The sequence below is a fragment of the Larimichthys crocea genome, chromosome XVII (genome assembly GCF_000972845.2).
Source record: "Larimichthys crocea isolate SSNF chromosome XVII, L_crocea_2.0, whole genome shotgun sequence".
Lineage (NCBI taxonomy): Eukaryota > Metazoa > Chordata > Actinopteri > Sciaenidae > Larimichthys > Larimichthys crocea.
In genome coordinates, this window is record NC_040027.1 from 28,762,926 (window position 1) to 28,781,275 (window position 18,350).

An 18,350-nucleotide genomic window follows, 5' to 3' on the forward strand; every position below is an offset into this window, starting at 1 on the left:
TGTGTCGGAGCTATGGATGGGGGTGGAGAAATGTGCTGTATTGAATGTTTGTTTCTGTGGTTATGTATGTACATGAGGCTTTGTACAGACTGCAGCAACAAATTTATTTTTAAGGACAATTAAGTATTTTTCCATCTATCTTCTATTCACACAATTGAAGGTCATGAAGATTTCTCACTGAAGTTACTTAAAGGCAAAGAAACGTGTTGGTGCGTCCTCTGTTGAAAACTAAAAGTCACTGTAAAACAACATGTTTTTTATCCAACTATTTTACTCGCTGCTAATGTACTGTTGTAATATTTAACATCTTGATACATACTGCTTTATCTAAAACTGGACCTAATGAAGTGGAAATAAACTCAGAACTCAGTTTTGACCATTTAGTACTATTGAATGGTCAATAACGCAATAAGAAAATCACCGGGACACAATGTTTCTCTTGATTTTATTTAAAGACATGAAGTTGTCCTCATCTTAATGTAAAAAGCAGCAGTGTTCTTTCACATAATGCTTTATTCACATTATAATTTCTGATTAAATTAGTATTTTCTAGCTCTTTCTGAACTGAAATAAGGTTTGGTGGACTTAAAGAAAACCACTGACACCCGGTAACACAACTACTGATGTGGAACAGAGGCCCATGCAGCTCCTACACGTGGATCACCACACAGTGTTGAGCACAGATGCAGATGTTCACAAAAACACATAAATAAACAGGTCTAAAATGTCCAGGTTGGGTTGAAGTGTGAAACATTTGCCATGGTATTTACAGAGTCCTCGTGCTGTGTAAAATGCAGAAAGCACCATTTTACTCTAATAGAAAGGGTCTCATTTGGTAAAACATCAAGCTGCCCCTTTCCCTGGAAAGGAATGGGAAGTCCCATCACATGGAGTCCATGATGGGGGCGAGTCAGATGCAATTTCACTCTGGCAACACGACATCCTACTCAGCTTTCTTGGCCTTCCTCTTGCGTGCACCATCGCTCAGCTCCTCCTTGGTTTTGAGAGGTGAAGATGGGGCAGCGGGAGCATGATGGTCTTCCTCAGATCCACCCAGAGGAGAGCCGAACAGCAGGTGGCAAACCCAGGACTCAATGAGAGCGAAAGGGGAGCCGTGAGAGTGTCGGGCGGTCATCACAATCTGAGGGAAGATAATGTCAGTCAGAGGAGAGCAGCAAGATTTTGTAATAACAAATTCATAACTTTAGTAGTGTGAACACCTGTGTGTTACAAATATGGACTGATAGTAAAATGGTAAAAATGTAGTGGGCAGGGAGGGGCATGTTTGCTTATCTTGCCTTGCTTGTGGCCATGAAGAGGGTGAAGACGAGGATGAGGGTGCTCTTGGACACTGGCAGGTAGTGAGTCTCCTGCAGGGTGAAGAGGATGGCTCCGTACAGACTGGCTTTGGTCGGGCTGCAGATACAAAAGACACTCAATTTATATTCACAAGTTCTCTTCTGACCCTACAATAAAGTTTAAATACACCGATACTCTTTTTTTAGGGGATAAGAGAAAGTCTTTTTTGATACTACCACTAGGGGGAGCTGGAAGTTCAGTGATGCCATATTCTACACAGGATGACTTCAACAAACCTGCTGTGTTTCTCAATAAGGCTGGCCATGTTTTGTGTCCAATCTTTTGATTCACAATAAGTCCTAGCTTTGTCTCTGGGCTTTGGTTGGAAACACCTACATGCTTGATGAGTCAGTGATGACCACATTTTCTCATCAGCAGCAGGAAACACAGACTTACAATGACATGTTGAGGATCTCGTTGGTTTCGGGCCTCCACACACCACGCAGCAGCTGCTCAAAATTGGAAATGAGAGCCACTCCGGACCCTGCGAAGATAAAAATAGACATGGAGGGAAAAAAAATGAGGACAAAAAAGTCTGTATCCCGTGTGACTGCACGTATCTGTATCTTTTAGTTTATTTTCAACATGGACGCCTGCAGGGCCTCACTGTTGAAGCAGAAACAGTAGGGAGCAAAACCAGGACAACCCTTTATATATATTTATATGGACATCATGTAGTTTAAGTGTGCACAAGGCTGGGTTTTAATCCAAAACACAAAGACCCAGTAAACTGGTCACTGTGTACCCTGTGTACCCAATGTCTCAGTTGAAGATGAATGATCGGCACATGTGCACACTGCCATGCACATGTGTTGTTCATTCATGTTTTAAACACAGCAGCTGTTTAGTTTCCTGAATGTGTTTCTCTCTGTCACTCACTGTATGCAGCTGTCAACACTACGACAGCAGGCATACCAAGCTGTATTAAAGACTTTCTGTTAAAGATAAAACAATCAGGTAATGTATCAGCTAAAGGGTCATTGTAAAGGTCTGCTGTTTCTCTTGGTCTCATGTGATAATGAACTGAATGTCTTTAAGTTTTGGAGAGATGCTCAGACAAAAAAAGAGACATCAAGTGTGATGATACGCCAAAAGGGAACTATGATAGCCAAAATAAATCGTCAGATCAAAACAATTGTAGGTCTACTTGAATTTTAGCAAATTTATACATGACTAAATTTTGTGCCATGACTGCCTTCCTAATTTAAAACACACTGCATAACAGATTGTCAATTCATAACACCACCTGTCCTGTCGTACCATATAAACACATTTGAATGAAAACAAACCGCTGTGAACCAATAAGACACCGACCTTTAACGTATCCCACGATGACCATGATGAAGAAGCCGTGGTGGTAGGCGTGAAAGGCATGGTGAACACCGGCGGCAATCTTACGAGTACGGACGACTTCCTTCAGGGCAACCAACACCAGCTTGACGGGCAGGAAAACCACACATTTATAGAAGAGGTTCAGCGGGCAGTAAAAGATGAGGTACCTGTTTGGTAATGAAAGATAATGAAGAATAAGATGTTAGAAGTGTTTTGCTTTCATCGTCACCAAAACACAATTCACACTTCATGGTGTCTGGTCATAAAGAAGAATTAGATTTTCCTGTTTACTGTGTTTGTAAATGTAGGAGATTTCCTCGTTTTTAAAGGTGACAAAACTTATTATTAGAAATAAAAAATATTAGAAATACCCACAGACCTTGGACATTTTTCTCTTTTTTTGTTTTAACTTTTTGTAAAAAGGTTCCCAATGAAAAGTGGCGTCACTGAAGTCTTTAGACAATGTTTCTTAAAAGACATGATGCATTTGAATACTTTGTCTTTAAACCCGCAGACCGAGTTCCATGCACCTATTATGATATATGAAACTATCTGCAGGTACAGCTGGTGATACAAAAGGGGAAAAGCTATTTTCAGATGTTGCTGAACTGATCCTTCCCTGTTAAAAGCTGGAAACGAAATTCACTTTGTGGAAGGGAATGACCTTAAAACAGTGGCTGACAGGCAATATTTTAATCACATATAGAGTCTTGATGAAAAACATAAATCAAACAAAGCAGGTTTCGATGGTCATGTCCATGTGACCTTCAAATCGAATCTCTTCCCCTTTGGAGGGTAACGTCATCCTGAGGATTTTCTCACCAGACAGCTGAAGCCAGCAGGATGTGGCTGTTGTGTTGGAAATAGTCAATGGGGCTGCTTCCGAGCATGATGTCTGCCAGGATGTAACTACCAAAGCAGTAGAGCATGGCGCAGAGCCAGGAGGCCACGGGACTCCTGCGAGAAACCTCCACTGAGCCTGCAACACAGAAGAGGAGCTGTCAGGGACCGATCCTCACACATGTAACGTGAAAAACTGAAAATCATATCTTCTTTAGATTTTTTTTCCTTCATTAAAATGCTGCAGTGTGACACTGATTCATTAAAGGATTTTTCTGTCATGAATCACTAGTCATTTAGTTATTTGTTTACAAAACAGTGTACGTGATAATGATTAATTACAGGTAAATCATTCAAACAAAGAAGAAGAAATGTGTACAATAAAAAAAAATCAGCTTTTGCTGCTTCTTATTGGTATTATCAAAAAATACTGTGGCAGATATCAATGCCTGCCACAAATGAGTTTTAAAATCATGTATTTTTCAATCATTTCGATCTTTAAAAGTCCTAAAATAAAATATTGATTAGTACATTGAACGACTTGATGTTGATTTATTTGTTGTATTTATCGTTGTTGTTTTGTTTTGTTTTTTGTTAATCACAGGAGTCAGATCGAAAATAGTCATAAATGTTTATTTTTAAAACTTTCTGAGTTCCTACAGAGAAAAACTGTTAGCGTTGACCTTCAAAACTCATTATCAGTGGATCCCTTGTGTGTCTAAGTGCTGTATCTTTGCCCACGCCCAGTCGACTCAGTTTACGCCCTGATAATCCGCCTTTTTTTTTCATAATCTAATATTGACTCACAACTTCAACTGCTATGTGTTTGACAGTTTACCAACTCATGGCTGACATTTAAATTACTCATTTAAAGTATACAGGCAGAACAAACAGCTTATTACAATGTATATACTGGCCGTATATTTATTTGATAATTCAGTATTCTTTTTTATATACCCTAGATGACATTTAGTTTATCTGTGTGTATATTCCAGACATTTATACCACATCAACACAGTTCACACCATCATATTTAAACCAGTCAAAGAAGTCTGCAAAGGTTGCTTCTCTGTTTACTTTACTGCCTTTTATCTACTGTTATCCCTTGGGCAGGTAACTGAAAACTGTAACATCTCTCTAAGTCTGTTTGTTTGTTGTCCAATCAGCATGTGAGCATCCAAGCTGTGTTCCTATCTCTCTTTTTCCCTCCCTGTTTTCTCCTGCGTGTCCTCTTTTCATTTAGGCTTTTCTGCAGTCAGACCATCAGCCGTCCTGGGACCTCTCTTTTGAGCATGCTGTCCTTGGCTCTTTCCCCTCTCTTCCTCTGTGTGCTTGTTTCTTCTCTCTTCTTTCTCTGTGAATGGTGGGCTTGAGCTTTTCTGTGTGTTTTTTGTCTTTCCAGCTCCCTTTTCATCTGAATTGAGAGCATATGCATGGATAGAGCATGTTGCATGGTGGCATTTGTTATACCAAGCTATATAGATAAAAATGACTTGACCCAGAACTTGCTTGCGTCTTATTGGCTGGCATTTATCCATTAAAATAGTTCAATTATAGCTCCAGTCAACACTTTGACCACATCTCTAAATCAGTGACCTAGGGATAATAAACTGCTGCTAATTATAGCTACTACAACAAAAAGTGTGCTTTGTGTTACAAAGTGTTCTGGTATAAGTTACAATGACTCACTGAGAGGTGCCGTGATGAAAGATGAGATCATTAAGTAAAAGCAGAAATACCAGATTACAAAAGAACTCCATAATCATGTTCAAAATTTTACTTTAAAAAAAGTACAGAAGCATTGGCAACAGAATGTACTGTATGTACATGCATCAGAAGCAAAAGTATTCATTATGCAGAATGAGCCCTTTCAGTGTTGCTGAAATAAATCTAGTGGAGTTAAAAGTACTGTACTTCACTCTGTAATGTAGTGCAGCACAAGTGTAAAATACTCAGCATAAAAAGGAAATACTTTTGTGAAGTACAAGCACCTGAAATGTACTTTATGATGTGAACAGAGCACGGCTGCTTCACCGCACAAATCTCCAACAACAGGTGGGTGAGGGTGTCATGGTGCAACAGGCACTCAGTTTGAAAGCAATGTGATCCTGAGAAATGTCATCCTATAAATATATTCTGCTCAACTGCTTCTCCTGCCTGTCAGGCCTGTCTTAACCTTTAACCCCCACACTTGTCTCTCCTTCTTCCCCCCGACACATGTTGACCGCCAAAACTCATTCATGCGCTCCTCTAACATGTACTGCGAACTAGGACGCAGACACGTAGGACACACATTTGACTGTAAAATATTCTGAGATATGAAGACAGAAGTATACAGTTACAGGCAGGAGGTCAGCTTTGGTAGCTACATGTTACAGTTTGTGTGAGGTCTGCAACTGTATTATAAAAGTATTACAAAATGTAACAAATGTGTTGAAAGGAAAGTGATCCACTCAATTTTACCTGAACTACTATGAGGAACATGAGAGCCAGTAAACTGTCATATCTGTATTTTGATATCCTTAAAACTTCACAGCCGTTTAGTCTAGGCCGTAGTCTAACTTCATACTCAAATTATCAATTTAATAGTCACAAATCAGTTCAATCAATAAAAAATGTCTTCACATTGTCAAAACCTGGCGCCTACGTTACCCACAATGCAAGCTGACCACATGCTAGTAGACTCGAGTTGCTAGCTTCAAGTAGAGATGAGAAGTTACAAAGGTCAGATAAGATCATTTTTTTCTAACTCCACACCCAGAGGGTTTTGTTTTATCATTTTCAAACTTGTCGTTGTTAGCCTCAACTGACGCCGACTCATGTGACATCACTTGAGGCAGTTTATCAGATTTTGTGCCTCTCTCTCCGGAGCCACAGTAACCCTCCAAGATTTTTGTGTGAACAAACAGTGAAGTTAACCTTTAAATCTGCCTTGATTAGATTAATGGCTCATTTCAAAGTGTAAATTAATTTATTTTCTGGTCAGGTTCATTCCAATTAACATGGACATAGAACACAAAAAGCTAATGTCGATGTATGTAGATGTATTGCAGTTATAACCATATATATATACTTTCTCTAGATAGTTTGCATAATATAAAACAAGTTTCCAAATCATTACATATTTGTGGCCCAAAAATGTATTTATCTGAGCAGCAGCTCCAATAATTCCCTGACTGGACATTATTGCTGAGGATAATGAAACTGTTTGGCTACAAACCTCACATGAGATATGTTGAAGAAGCTATTTAGGGAGGATTTTGATGGATATCTTAGGCTCTTATGAAGCTGCACAAAAACAGACGTAAACTTCTAGATATGGTTATGAGATGTATTTGGTGTGTCTACCATCTTCACTGAAGCTTCAGCTGACATCATAATGACTGAACTTTTATGCCAGAGTGAACTTTTTCTATTTATGGTCAGGGAGACCCAGCAAAAGAAATGGTTCCTACACACAACCAAGAGGAAAAACATGTCCTTTTAAAAGCCCTCAGGAGCATTGCAATCATTCTGGGCTGTTAGCTCAACCGGTTATTCAACATTTAGTGTAGATAACACACTCAACTGCAGCCTACGGGTGCAGCAGAGGAGCTTCAGAGACCCACTGACACTGTCTATTTCAGGATCTTCTATTTATTGCCTAAGTCGCTGGTATGCACAGACCCTCTCTCAGGTTCCATCCTGCTCAGGTTCTGTTGCTCAAGTTGAGTTAAATCTAGGGAAAAATCAGACTTTACCCAAAGCTGAGTGGTTTAATGTGCTCCAGTGATTTCCTCAGTGTGAATGAGGTCAGACTGCTGCTGCAGCAACAGACATTCCCTCACAGCAAGCAAGCTGAGCTGCAAGTGTCTCTGCTGGAGTTTATGTAACAGGTCATGCTTTATAAGGATAGAGTGTTATACAGATAACAGCAACCCTATAGGGATATTACAGCAATGTGGATTTAACTACAGAGCCTCATGTCAGAGATTATTTGTAAGTTTTTAAGGGTTTAAATATTGAATTTCTGTGTTAGATATATATTTTTACTTTGTGTTGTAAATGAATCTTTTTGTAAATGAAAGGTTTTGGTGAGTGTAAGCCTGCCAAAATAATAGCAGAATGTATTGCATATCACATTTTTAATCTGAGAAAAGTACAGAAAGTGTAAAACACACTTACCTGGCTCATACTTGAGGTAGATGATGGACACGATGTAATAAGCGACATCAAACACAGGAAACATTCCCATTTTGGAGAATACTTGGGCAAAATCGCCCAAATTAAGAGCTGATAACACTTCCATGATGTTGCCTCTTTGATAAGCAGTGAATCCTTGTTGGTTTTCTTAGTCCAACTGCGCAGTCTGGATCAAAAAGCCCCCCCAAACCCGGTCCACCGACACTCCACCAAGCCCACCGGTCTCGACAGTGAAAGTCTGTGACACTCAAGCCTTCCTATTAATACCTCTCATCTCCACAGCCTCAGCATCGTCTTCATCCTCTGCGCTCCGTGCCAGCTGCTCCGTTTTTCAGGCGACATGAGGTTTTACGTGTCAGCTGCTGGAAATGTAAAAACAATAGGCTCGTTGTCCTCCTGTGTTCATCAGCGATGCAATCTTTCATTTAAGACGCTATTGGAGGTCTGATTTTCCGAGACAAGTGTTTGAACACGGACAACGATTCATTCAGTCTGTTTCATAAATACCATCCCACAATCCGGATCAGATCCTGCACCAAGGCTGACTCACAGCCAAATGACCGACTGTAATCCCCAACAGCTCGGCTACATTTGGTGATATCACAGGCTGTTTACATTCCTCCAGGTGATGTAGGAATACTGTGATGAAAAGCACAGCAACACCAAACCTACAGAAACACACGCCGACCTGATTTTATGTGTTTTAAAACTGATCTTGTTTTTTTTTTCTTTTCTATTGTAGTTTTTAATTCTGAAGAATAATAATAATCAGAGAAATGACTTCCGCCACCACCAAGGGGCGACAAAGTATTGTGTCAAATTATAAAGATATATAATATTACTATAAATTAACTATTACTAAGAAAATAATTATTTGGTTACAGATAGAGAATGTGTTGTTAAACTTTAATAATTTTTCTGTAAGTATATTTAGCTTTTATTTTTTTATTCATTTGTACGTTGCAAAGTTACATAATTAAATGTAAAACAGACCAAGATATGGTTTAAACGTTTTTCCCGGTACAACTGACACAGGCCCAAAGAAGAGACCGAAAAATGTATTTGAATGTCTTACTGACAAAACAAATCATCTACCACTCAACATTTAGTATTGATCGGTGGGTAGTCCTTCAGCGCCCCCTTGCTTTTGATTGACAACTGTGCTCACTTATGTTTGCGCTGTACTTTTCAAAATAAAAGTTCTACTGCTTCGCCTTTAGACAGTGAAAAATGAAAATAAATAAATAAATAAAGGTTACATACAAAATGCACGACGTTTGCATGAAGTTGATTCAAATCTTAACCTCGTGTTAATTTTAAACATTAAGACTTATCAAAACAAAGTCTGTTAAAGTTTAAAACGTGTCACTCTTGCTCTTGTCTTTCATCATTCAGAGAGTAATATTTTATGTCACATCTACAGATATATAACACCAGCAGTTATGTCGTTAGAGGTAAACGTTCAGTGCATGCAAATGCTTCATTAATTCAAGTTTCGGCTCATGGCTGTCATCTTGTGATTGGCGGAGCACGTCAGGCAGGTAAAATCCTGACAGTCCCTCCGCGGGGGACAAAAACCCATGTGCCTCTCTTGAGGGCACTGAAACGTGATTGGTCACTTTCCTGATTACGTGGACGAACGCGGAAGTTAGCCGTCCGTCCGTGTGATGTGATGTGAACAAAATGATCGCAGATCTGCTGATATTCGGGTAATTTGTTCGGTTTCTGTCACGTTTCCCTCACTGATACAACCATGTTTAGTCGAAGTGATGTCTCTGCGTGTGTTATCGCGCACTGTGCTGTTAGTTTGGCCGCGGTGTGTCAAGCTAAATGACGAGCTAGCTCCGTGCTAATGCCAGCTCAGCAGCTAACGTTTGCTCAGCAGGTAAATAACACCTGTCCACAAACTGTCTGTCTCTCTGTGCTCTGCAGGACCTTACTGGTGAATGCAGGGGCCGTGCTGAACTTTAAGCTGTAAGTAAAAGAGTTACAGCGTCTTAAAAACCTCCCATCAGAGCTAAAACAAACAAAAAAATATAAATAAATCACTTGGTTAACTGTGGATGTTTTGCAGCAAAAGGAAGGAGTCCCAGGGGTTTGGAGATGAGTCCAGAGCACCAACAACAGGTGTGTTTGTGTCAGAGAGAGATGATAATAAATAAAGAAATAAGACAAAGTGTGTTACAAGATGTCTATAGTTCTCGAAACACTGCCACAAGAGTGATGAGTCTGTCTGTCTTTCAGGTGACAACATCAGAGAGTTTCTGCTCAGCCTGCGATACTTCCGGATCTTCATCGCTCTGTGGAACATCTTCATCATGTTCTGCATGATCCTGTGAGTGGCTGTCTTTTAGTGGATGATGGTCAGGTGATGGTGAACAGTCAAAGGATAACTGGCAATGTTTTTGTATACCTCTTACTGGCAACAAATGCACAGTGAATTCATCCTACTAAGTGCACAGCTGAAGACTAATTGAAACTACTGTGTACTGTACCGTACAGTGCACAGCTGTTTTAGGAAATTATTAAGCGGTTTTACAGATGAAACAACGTATCTGTGACCCATGTTTGAAGATGTATGTCTTCAGTAGGCTTTGTATTGAGTACCACAGACATAGAGTCTGATACTTTGCTGGTTTAATAATTAATCATTCAAATACAGAAACAAAAGGTAGTCTCTCACTCTTCAAAGAAACACACTTTGAATTTTTAGGCAAATGTTTTGAGTAGACGATATTACTACACTATACTACCAGTGTAACACTGTTAGTTATTCTGTTATATAAGTTATTCACTTGTGCTTCAACTCTGCTTCAGTTTGATTTCCTACATTACCCAGAATACCTTTAAAAAAAAAAAAAAAGTCCTACAAATGAGCTGTGAACTTGTTGTATTAACTAACTGGCTGAATATTTTCAATCCTTACAGATTGTTTGGATCATGATCCATGTTTGTGGCGACTGGACTTCCACCAGGATGCTGTTTTTCTAAGATGGATGCTATAAACCTCTCCTCAATAGGACTTTGCTGTTCTTTTGGTGCTTTTAACTGTAATTATGCTCAATTTTCTTTACGATCCCAAACCATAAATCTACTTTCGGCTGTACAGGAATTTATGAATCACTGTATTTATTTTGTCTTGCAAAGTTGTTACATTTTGTCCCTTCTTCTTTTTGTTAAAGCTGTAACTGCACCAGCACCCCTGCCTTCGCTGGATATGTGTTGTCTTGTGCCCCTGTGCTTCTTTATAGAACACGAGCTTTGTTTCTCCAGCATGTCAGTTTGCTTATTAAAGAAACACCAGGGTTGAAAATGATGGACAGCGCTCACTAACAGGATAGAAAATGTTTTTTCTGTGTCATTCAAAGGTCCTGCTCAGCCCTAAAACCTCACATGTCACCTTGTTTAAACTTCCTTTCATCTGTTTTACTTGTGCAGCTGCTAGAGTTCAGCTGAATTCATCAGACAAGTCAAAATGGTCGCTATCGCTTCATGAACTCTTCTCCTCTGTTAGAACAATATTTTAATTCAGCCTCTCAGATGAAAACGAAATGACATTTTCCTTTCATCTGGGGCACGTGCTGTAAGTAAATGTATATTTACTATAATGTAAATGTGTCCTTATTCTTAACAATAAAAATACAGTTTTCTTATCCAGTGTCTGTTAATTGACTTGAATGGTTATGACTTCATGCCTCAGGGATCGGGTATTGGCCTGACTGATACACAATATCTACACTTCCTTGGCCAATGTCATTATCCATAAAGAGATGATCGTATGATACTTCTTTCTAATGATACAACATACTACTGTTTTTTGCAGTTAAAATACAGAACAAAAGAAAAATCTGTATGTTTGAAGCAGTGAAGTGCTGGTCTGCCTTGAAAACTTAAATATTTTCAACACTGCAGCTGTTTTATTGTCCTGTACTTCTTTATGAGGCCTGTTTATTCTGTGATTTTTTTTTCTAGCCTTAAAAAACATTAAACATCTGTCACTATATTATTATTATTATTATTAATGCGGGTGAAATAGTGGCTCCATAGTGTTACATTTCAAACTCCACACAGAAAGGCTCCAGCCGAGGTTCAAAACCTTCTTGCTGTGAAGTGGCAGTGCTTACCACTGCACCATGATGAAATATCTGACAAGAAATAGAAAGTGTGCCAGGTGAAGATGTGAGATATACATTGTGCTATTCTTATCTAATGAAAGTGAAATACTGGCTCCATAGTTTTGCATTTACTTCAAAATAAAGACAATGAATTACTATTTTTATTATTATTACATTACATTACATTGCATTTAGCAGACGCTTTTATCCAAAGCGACTTACAGAGGAGGACATAAGCTGAGAAAGGTGTAAGCCACTTCAAAATACACATTTAATATAAATAGTTGTTCAGTAATATATTTGTTCTTCCAAAATGTCCACAGAGGAGTACTTTGTTCCCTGAGCAATGACTTTATTATATAATCATTAGGTTTTACTGTCAAACTGTCTACTTATCTTAGACACACAGTAGAGTCTGGATTGAAAAACAAGACCCAGTAGCTCCCGGCTCTCTGTGTGTCAGCTTATTTTTGGAAATTAAATTGAAATTTTGATTGGAAATATGCACAAACCACAAAGGACGCTATCAACCAGTGGTGGCAGAATTATTCCAATTCTTGTACATGAGCAAAAATAGTAACACCTTGCTGTAAAAATACTCAAACTATGCTAAAAATACAATACTAAGAACTATTAATTTGCATTGAAAACAGGTTGAATTATTCTTATTACACTGACAGATTTTTACTAACTTTCTATAGAGATAGTAACACTTAAAGAACGGTGAATCGAGAAGATCACATTTTCTTGTGAAGAATAAGACAGCTGTAGATGTCCGATAAATGTATTGAAGCAAAAAGTACAATATTTCCTTAACTAAAGAACCTCAAAACTGTACTCAGTAGATCACTGCTTAGTTATATTATTATTATATTATTATTATTATTATTATTATTATTTTATTATTTTATTATTATTATTTTGTTGTTGTTGTTTTATTTTATTATTTTATTATGTTGTTGAATCAAATCCATTTAAACGTGTTATACCGTCTAATGTTTTTCCTTTATGACTCCAAAACGATTTGTGATTTGTAATATGACACCGTTTTTTCATTTTGTGCATGACTGTATTCTTCATGGACTCGATGTATTAGACAAGAATTTTGTATAAATCTAAAATAATACCCCTTCTTCTCTTTATTCTGACTAAAGAAGCATTTCAGATTTACAAATAATATAATAATAATAATATAATAAATGATAATAATAATTTATAGTAATAATAATAATAATATATACATATCTCGTATCTTTACCTGTATCACTGTCTATTTTTTCTATGTCTTGTCTTCATCCTTCATGTCAATTTCATATGTATGTATACAGTCTCTGGTATTGCTCATTTCTTATTTGTTAATAGTAATAATAATAATAATAGTAATTCATTGTCTTTATTTTGAAGTAAATGTAAACTATGGAGCCAGTATTTCACTTTCATGCCACTTCACAGCAAGAAGGTTTTGAACCTCGGCTGGAGCCTTTCTGTGTGGAGTTTGAAATGTAACACTATGGAGCCACTATTTCACCTCATTAATAATATATATAATATAGTGACAGTTATTTATGTTTTTTTAAGGCTAAAAAAAATCACAGAATAACCAGGCCTCATAAAGAATACGGCAATAAAACAATGCCGTGTTGAAAATATTTAAGTTTTCAAGGCAGACCAGCACTTCACTGCTTCAAACACAGATTTTTCTTTGTTCTGTATTTTAACTGCAAAAAAATGTGTATGTTGTATCATTAGAAAGAAGTATCTACGTCATCTCTTCATGGATAATGACATTGGCCAAGGAAGTGTAGATAATGTGTATCAGTCAGGCCAATTTCGATCCCTGAGGCATGAAGTCACAACCATTCAAGTCATTACAGACACTGGATAAGAAAACTGTATTTTTATAGTTAAGAATAAGGACACATTTACATTATAGTAATATACATTTACTTACAGCACGTGCCCCAGATGAAAGGAAAATGTCATTTCGTTTTCATCTGAGGGCTGAATTAAAATATAGTTCTAACAAGGAGAAGGTTCATGAAGCGATAGCGACCATTTTGACTTGTCTGATGAATTCAGCTGAACTCTAGCAGCTGCACAAGTAAAACCGATGAAGGAGTTTAAACAAGGTGACATGTGAGGTTTTTGGGCTGAGCAGGACCTTTGAATGACACGAAAAAACATTTTCTATCCTGTTAGTGAGCGCTGTCCATCATTTTCAACCCTGGTGTTTCTTTAATAAGCAAACTGACTGCTGGAGAAACAAAGCTTGTGTTCTATAAAGAAGCACAGGGGCACAAGACAACACATATCCAGCGAGGCAGGGGTGCTGGTGCCGTTACAGCTTTAACAAAAGAAGAAGGGACAAATGTAACAACTTTGCAAGACAAAAATAAATACAGTGATTCATAAATTCCTGTACAGCCGAAAGTAGATTTATGGTTTGGGATCGTAAAGAAATTGAGCATATTACAGTTAAAAGCACCAAAAGAAAACACAAAGTCCTATTGAGGAGGGTTTTAGCTCCATCTTAGAAAAACAGCATCCTGGTGGAAGTCCAGTCGCCACAAACATGGATCATGATCCAAACAATCTGTAAGGATTGAAGACATTCAGCCAGTTAGTTAATACAACAAGTTCACAGCTCATTTGTGGACTTTTTTTTTTTTAAAAGGTTCTGGGAAATGTAGGAAATCAAACTGAAGCAGGTTGAAGCACAAGTGATAACTCAATAAAAAAAAAAAAAGACTACTACAGTGTTACACTGGGTATAGTGTAGTATATCGTCTACTCAAAACATTGCCTAAAATTCAAAGTGTGTTTCTTTGAAGAGTGAGGCTACTTTGTTTTCGTATTTGAATTATTATATTAAACCAGCAAAGTATCAGACTCTATGTCTATGTTGGTACTCAATACAAAGCCTACTGAAGACTACATCTTAACATGGGTCACAGTACGTTGTTTCATTGTAAAACCGCTTAATAATTTCCTAAAACAGCTGTGCACTGTACGTACAGTACACAGTAGTTTCAATTGAGTCTTCAGCTGTGCACTTAGTAGGATGAATTCACGTGCATTTGTTGCCCGTAAGAGGTATACAAAAAACATTGCCAGTTATCCTTGACTGTTCACCATCACCTGACCCCATCCACTAAAGACAGTCACTCACAGGTCATGCAGACATGATGAAGATGTTCCACAGAGCGTGAAGATCCGGAAGTATCGCAGGCTGAGCAGAAACTCTCTGATGTTGTCACCTGAAAGACAGACTCCATCACTCTTGTGGCAGTGTTTTGAGAACTATAGACATCTTGTTACACACTTGTCTTATTTTTATTTATTATCTCTCTCTCTGACACAAACACACCTGTTGTTGGTGCTCTGGACTCATCTCCAAACCCCTGGGACTCCTTCCTTTTGCTGCAAAACATCCACAGTTAACCAAGTGATTTATTATAATTTTTTTGTTTGTTTGCTCTGATGGGAGGTTGCAGACACTGTAACTCTTTTACTTACAGCTTAAAGTTCAGCACGCCCTGCATTCACCAGTAAGGTCCTGCAGAGCACAGAGAGACAGACAGTTTGTGGACAGTGTTATTTACCTGCTGAGCAAACGTTAGCTGCTGAAGCTGGCATTAGCACGGAGCTAGCTCGTCATTTAGCTTGACACACCGCGGCCAAACTAACAGCACCAGTGCGCGATACACCACGCCGAGACATCACTTCGACTAAACATGGTTGTATCAGTGAGGGAAACGTGACAGAAACCAAACATTACCCGAATATCAGCAGATCTGCGATCATTTGTTCACATCCATCACACGGACGACGGCTAACTTCCGCGTTCGTCCACGTATCAGGAAAGTGACCAATCACGTTTCAGTGCCCTCAAGAGAGGCACACTGGGTTTTTGTCCCCCGCGGGGGACTGTCAGGATTTTACCTGCCTGACGTGCTCCGCCATCAAAAGATGACAGCCATGAGCCGAAACTTGACTTAATGAAGCATTTGCATGCATGAACGTTTACCTCTAGGACATAACTGCTGGTGTTATATATCTGTAGATGTGACAAAACATATTACTCTCTGAATGATGAAAGACAAGCGAGAGTGACACGTTTTAAACTTTAACGTAACAGCTTTGTCTTGATAAGTCTTAATGTTTAAAATTAACACGAGGTTAAGATTGAATCAACTTCATGCAAACGTCGTGCATTTTGTATGTAACCTTTATTTTTTTTTTCATTTTTCACTGTCTAAGGCGAAGCGTGAACTTTTATTTTGAAAAGTGCAGCGCAAACATAAGTGGCAAGTTGTCAATCATAGCAGGGGGCGCTGAAGGACTACCCACCGATCATACTAAATGTTGAGTGGTAGATGATTTGTTTTGTCAGTAAGACATTCAAATTAATTTTTCGGTCTGTTCTTTGGGCCTGTGTCAGTTGTACCGGGAAAAACGTTAAACCATATCTTGGTCTGTTTTACATTTAATTATGTAACTTTGCAACGTACAAATGAATAAAAAATAAAAGCTAATATACTTACAGAAAGTCTTAAAGTTTAACAACATATTCTTATCTGTAACCAATAATTATTTTCTTAGTAATAGTTTATTTATAGTAATATTATTAGTCTTTATAATTGACACAATACTTTGTCGCCCCTTGGTGGTGGCGGAAGTCATTTCTCTGATTATTATTATTCTTCAGAATTAAAAACTACAATAGAAAAGAAAAAAAAAAAAAAAACAAGATCAGTTTTAAAACACATAAAATCAGGTCGCCGTGTGTTTCGTAGTTGTTGTGTTGCTGTGCCTTTCATCACAGTATTCCTACATCACCTGGAGGAATGTAAACAGCCTGTGATATCACCAATGTAGCCGAGTGTTGGGGATTACAGTCGGTCATTTGGCTGTGAGTCAGCCTTGGTGCAGGATCTGATCCGGATTGTGGGATGGTTTTATGAACGAACTGAATGAATCGTTGTCCGTGTTCAAACACTTGTCTCGGAAAAATCAGACCTCCAATAGCGTCTTAAATGAAAGATTGATCGCTGATGAAACACAGGAGGACAACGAGCCTATTGTTTTGACATTTCCAGCAGCTGACACGTAAAACCTCATGTCGCCTGAAAAACGGAGCAGCTGGCACGGAGCGCAGGGATGAAGACGATGCTGAGGCTGTGGAGATGAGAGGTATTAATAGGAAGGCTTGAGTGTCACAGGCTTTCACTGTCGAGACCGGGGGGCTTGGTGGAGTGTCGGTGGACCGGGTTTGGGGGGGCTTTTGATCCAGACTGCGCAGTTGGACTAAGAAAACCAACAAGGATTCACTGCTTATCAAAGAGGCAAACTCATGGAAGTGTTATCAGCTCTTTTTGGGCGATTTTGCCCAATATTCTCCAAAATGGGATGTTTCCTGTGTTTATGTCGCTTATTACATCGTGTCCATCATCTACCTCAGTATGAGCCGGTGGTGTTGTTTTACACTTCTGTACTTTTCTCAGATTAAAAATGTGATATGCATATATCTGCTATATTTTGGCAGGCTTACACTCACCAACCTTTCATTACAAAAAGATTCATTTACAACACAAAGTAAAAATTATATCTAACACAAAATTCAATATTTAAACCCTTAAAACTTACAAAATCTCTGACATGAGGCTCTATAGTTAAATCCACATTGCTGTAATATCCCTATAGGTTGCTGTTATCTGTATAAACACTCATCCTTTAAGCATGACCTGTTACTAAACTCCAGCAGGACACTTGCAGCTCCAGCTTGCTTGCGAGGGAATGTCTGTTGCTGCAGCAGCAGTCTGACCTCTTCACACTGAGGAAATCACTGGAGCACATTAAACATCACAGCTTTGGGTAAAGTCTGATTTTTCCCTAGATTTAACTACTTTGAGCCAACGAACCTGAGCCAGGATGGAACCTGAGAGAGGGTTGTCGCAGACCAGCGACTTAGGCAATAAATAGAAGATCCTGAAATAGACAGTGTCAGTGGGTCTCTGAAGCTCCTCTGCTGCCACCGTGTAGGCTGCAGTTGAGTGTGTTATCTACACTAATAGTTGAATAACCGGTTGAGCTAAAGCCCAGAATGATTGCAATGCTCCTGAGGGCTTTTAAAAGGACATGTTTTTCCTCTTGGTTGTGTGTAGGAACCATTTCTTTTGCTGGGTCTCCCTGAGCATAAATAGAAAAGTTCACTCTGGCATAAGTTCAGTCATTGATGTCAGCTGAAGCTTCAGTGAGATGGTAGACACACCAAATACATCTCATAACCATATCTAGAAGTTTACAGCTGTTTTTTGTGAGCTTCAAAAGAGCCTAAATACCATCAAAATCCTCCCTAAATAGCTTCTTCAACATAATCTCATGTGAGGTTTGTAGCCAAACAGTTTCATTTCCTCAGCAATAGATCCAGTCAGGGAATTATTGGAGCTGCTGCTCAGTAAATATCATTGGGCCACAACTATGTAATGATTTGGAAACTTGTTTTATATTGAGCAACCTATC

General features: G+C 38.6%; 2 protein-coding genes and 1 pseudogene across 3 annotated transcripts; 1 reads left to right on the plus strand and 2 right to left on the minus strand.

Moving 5' to 3' along the window:
* Positions 1–426: 426 nt before the first annotated feature.
* tmem38a (transmembrane protein 38A) lies at positions 427–8,269 on the minus strand. The gene is made up of 6 exons (XM_027290114.1): positions 7,696–8,269; positions 3,514–3,670; positions 2,674–2,858; positions 1,756–1,843; positions 1,299–1,416; positions 427–1,141 (listed from the first exon to the last, which is right to left on the minus strand). The coding sequence occupies exons 1-6, from the start codon at positions 7,817–7,819 to the stop codon at positions 944–946; spliced, it is 870 nt and encodes a 289-aa protein (XP_027145915.1). The 5' UTR covers positions 7,820–8,269; the 3' UTR covers positions 427–943.
* Positions 8,270–9,266: 997 nt separating this feature from the next.
* smim7 (small integral membrane protein 7) lies at positions 9,267–11,366 on the plus strand. 2 transcript variants are annotated; one of them, XR_003464034.1, is made up of 6 exons: positions 9,267–9,422; positions 9,646–9,687; positions 9,788–9,840; positions 9,958–10,048; positions 10,642–10,763; positions 10,896–11,366. XR_003464034.1 is itself a non-coding variant. In XM_027290116.1 (5 exons), the coding sequence occupies exons 1-5, from the start codon at positions 9,397–9,399 to the stop codon at positions 10,655–10,657; spliced, it is 228 nt and encodes a 75-aa protein (XP_027145917.1). In that variant the 5' UTR covers positions 9,267–9,396; the 3' UTR covers positions 10,658–11,366. The 2 variants fall into 2 exon arrangements, 1 of the variants encoding a protein (XP_027145917.1); XM_027290116.1 differs by having other exon boundaries at positions 10,642–11,366.
* A 3,634-nt stretch (positions 11,367–15,000) lies between these two features.
* On the minus strand, positions 15,001–15,632 carry LOC113748000 (small integral membrane protein 7-like; annotated as a pseudogene).
* Between the last annotated feature and the right edge of the window lie 2,718 nt (positions 15,633–18,350).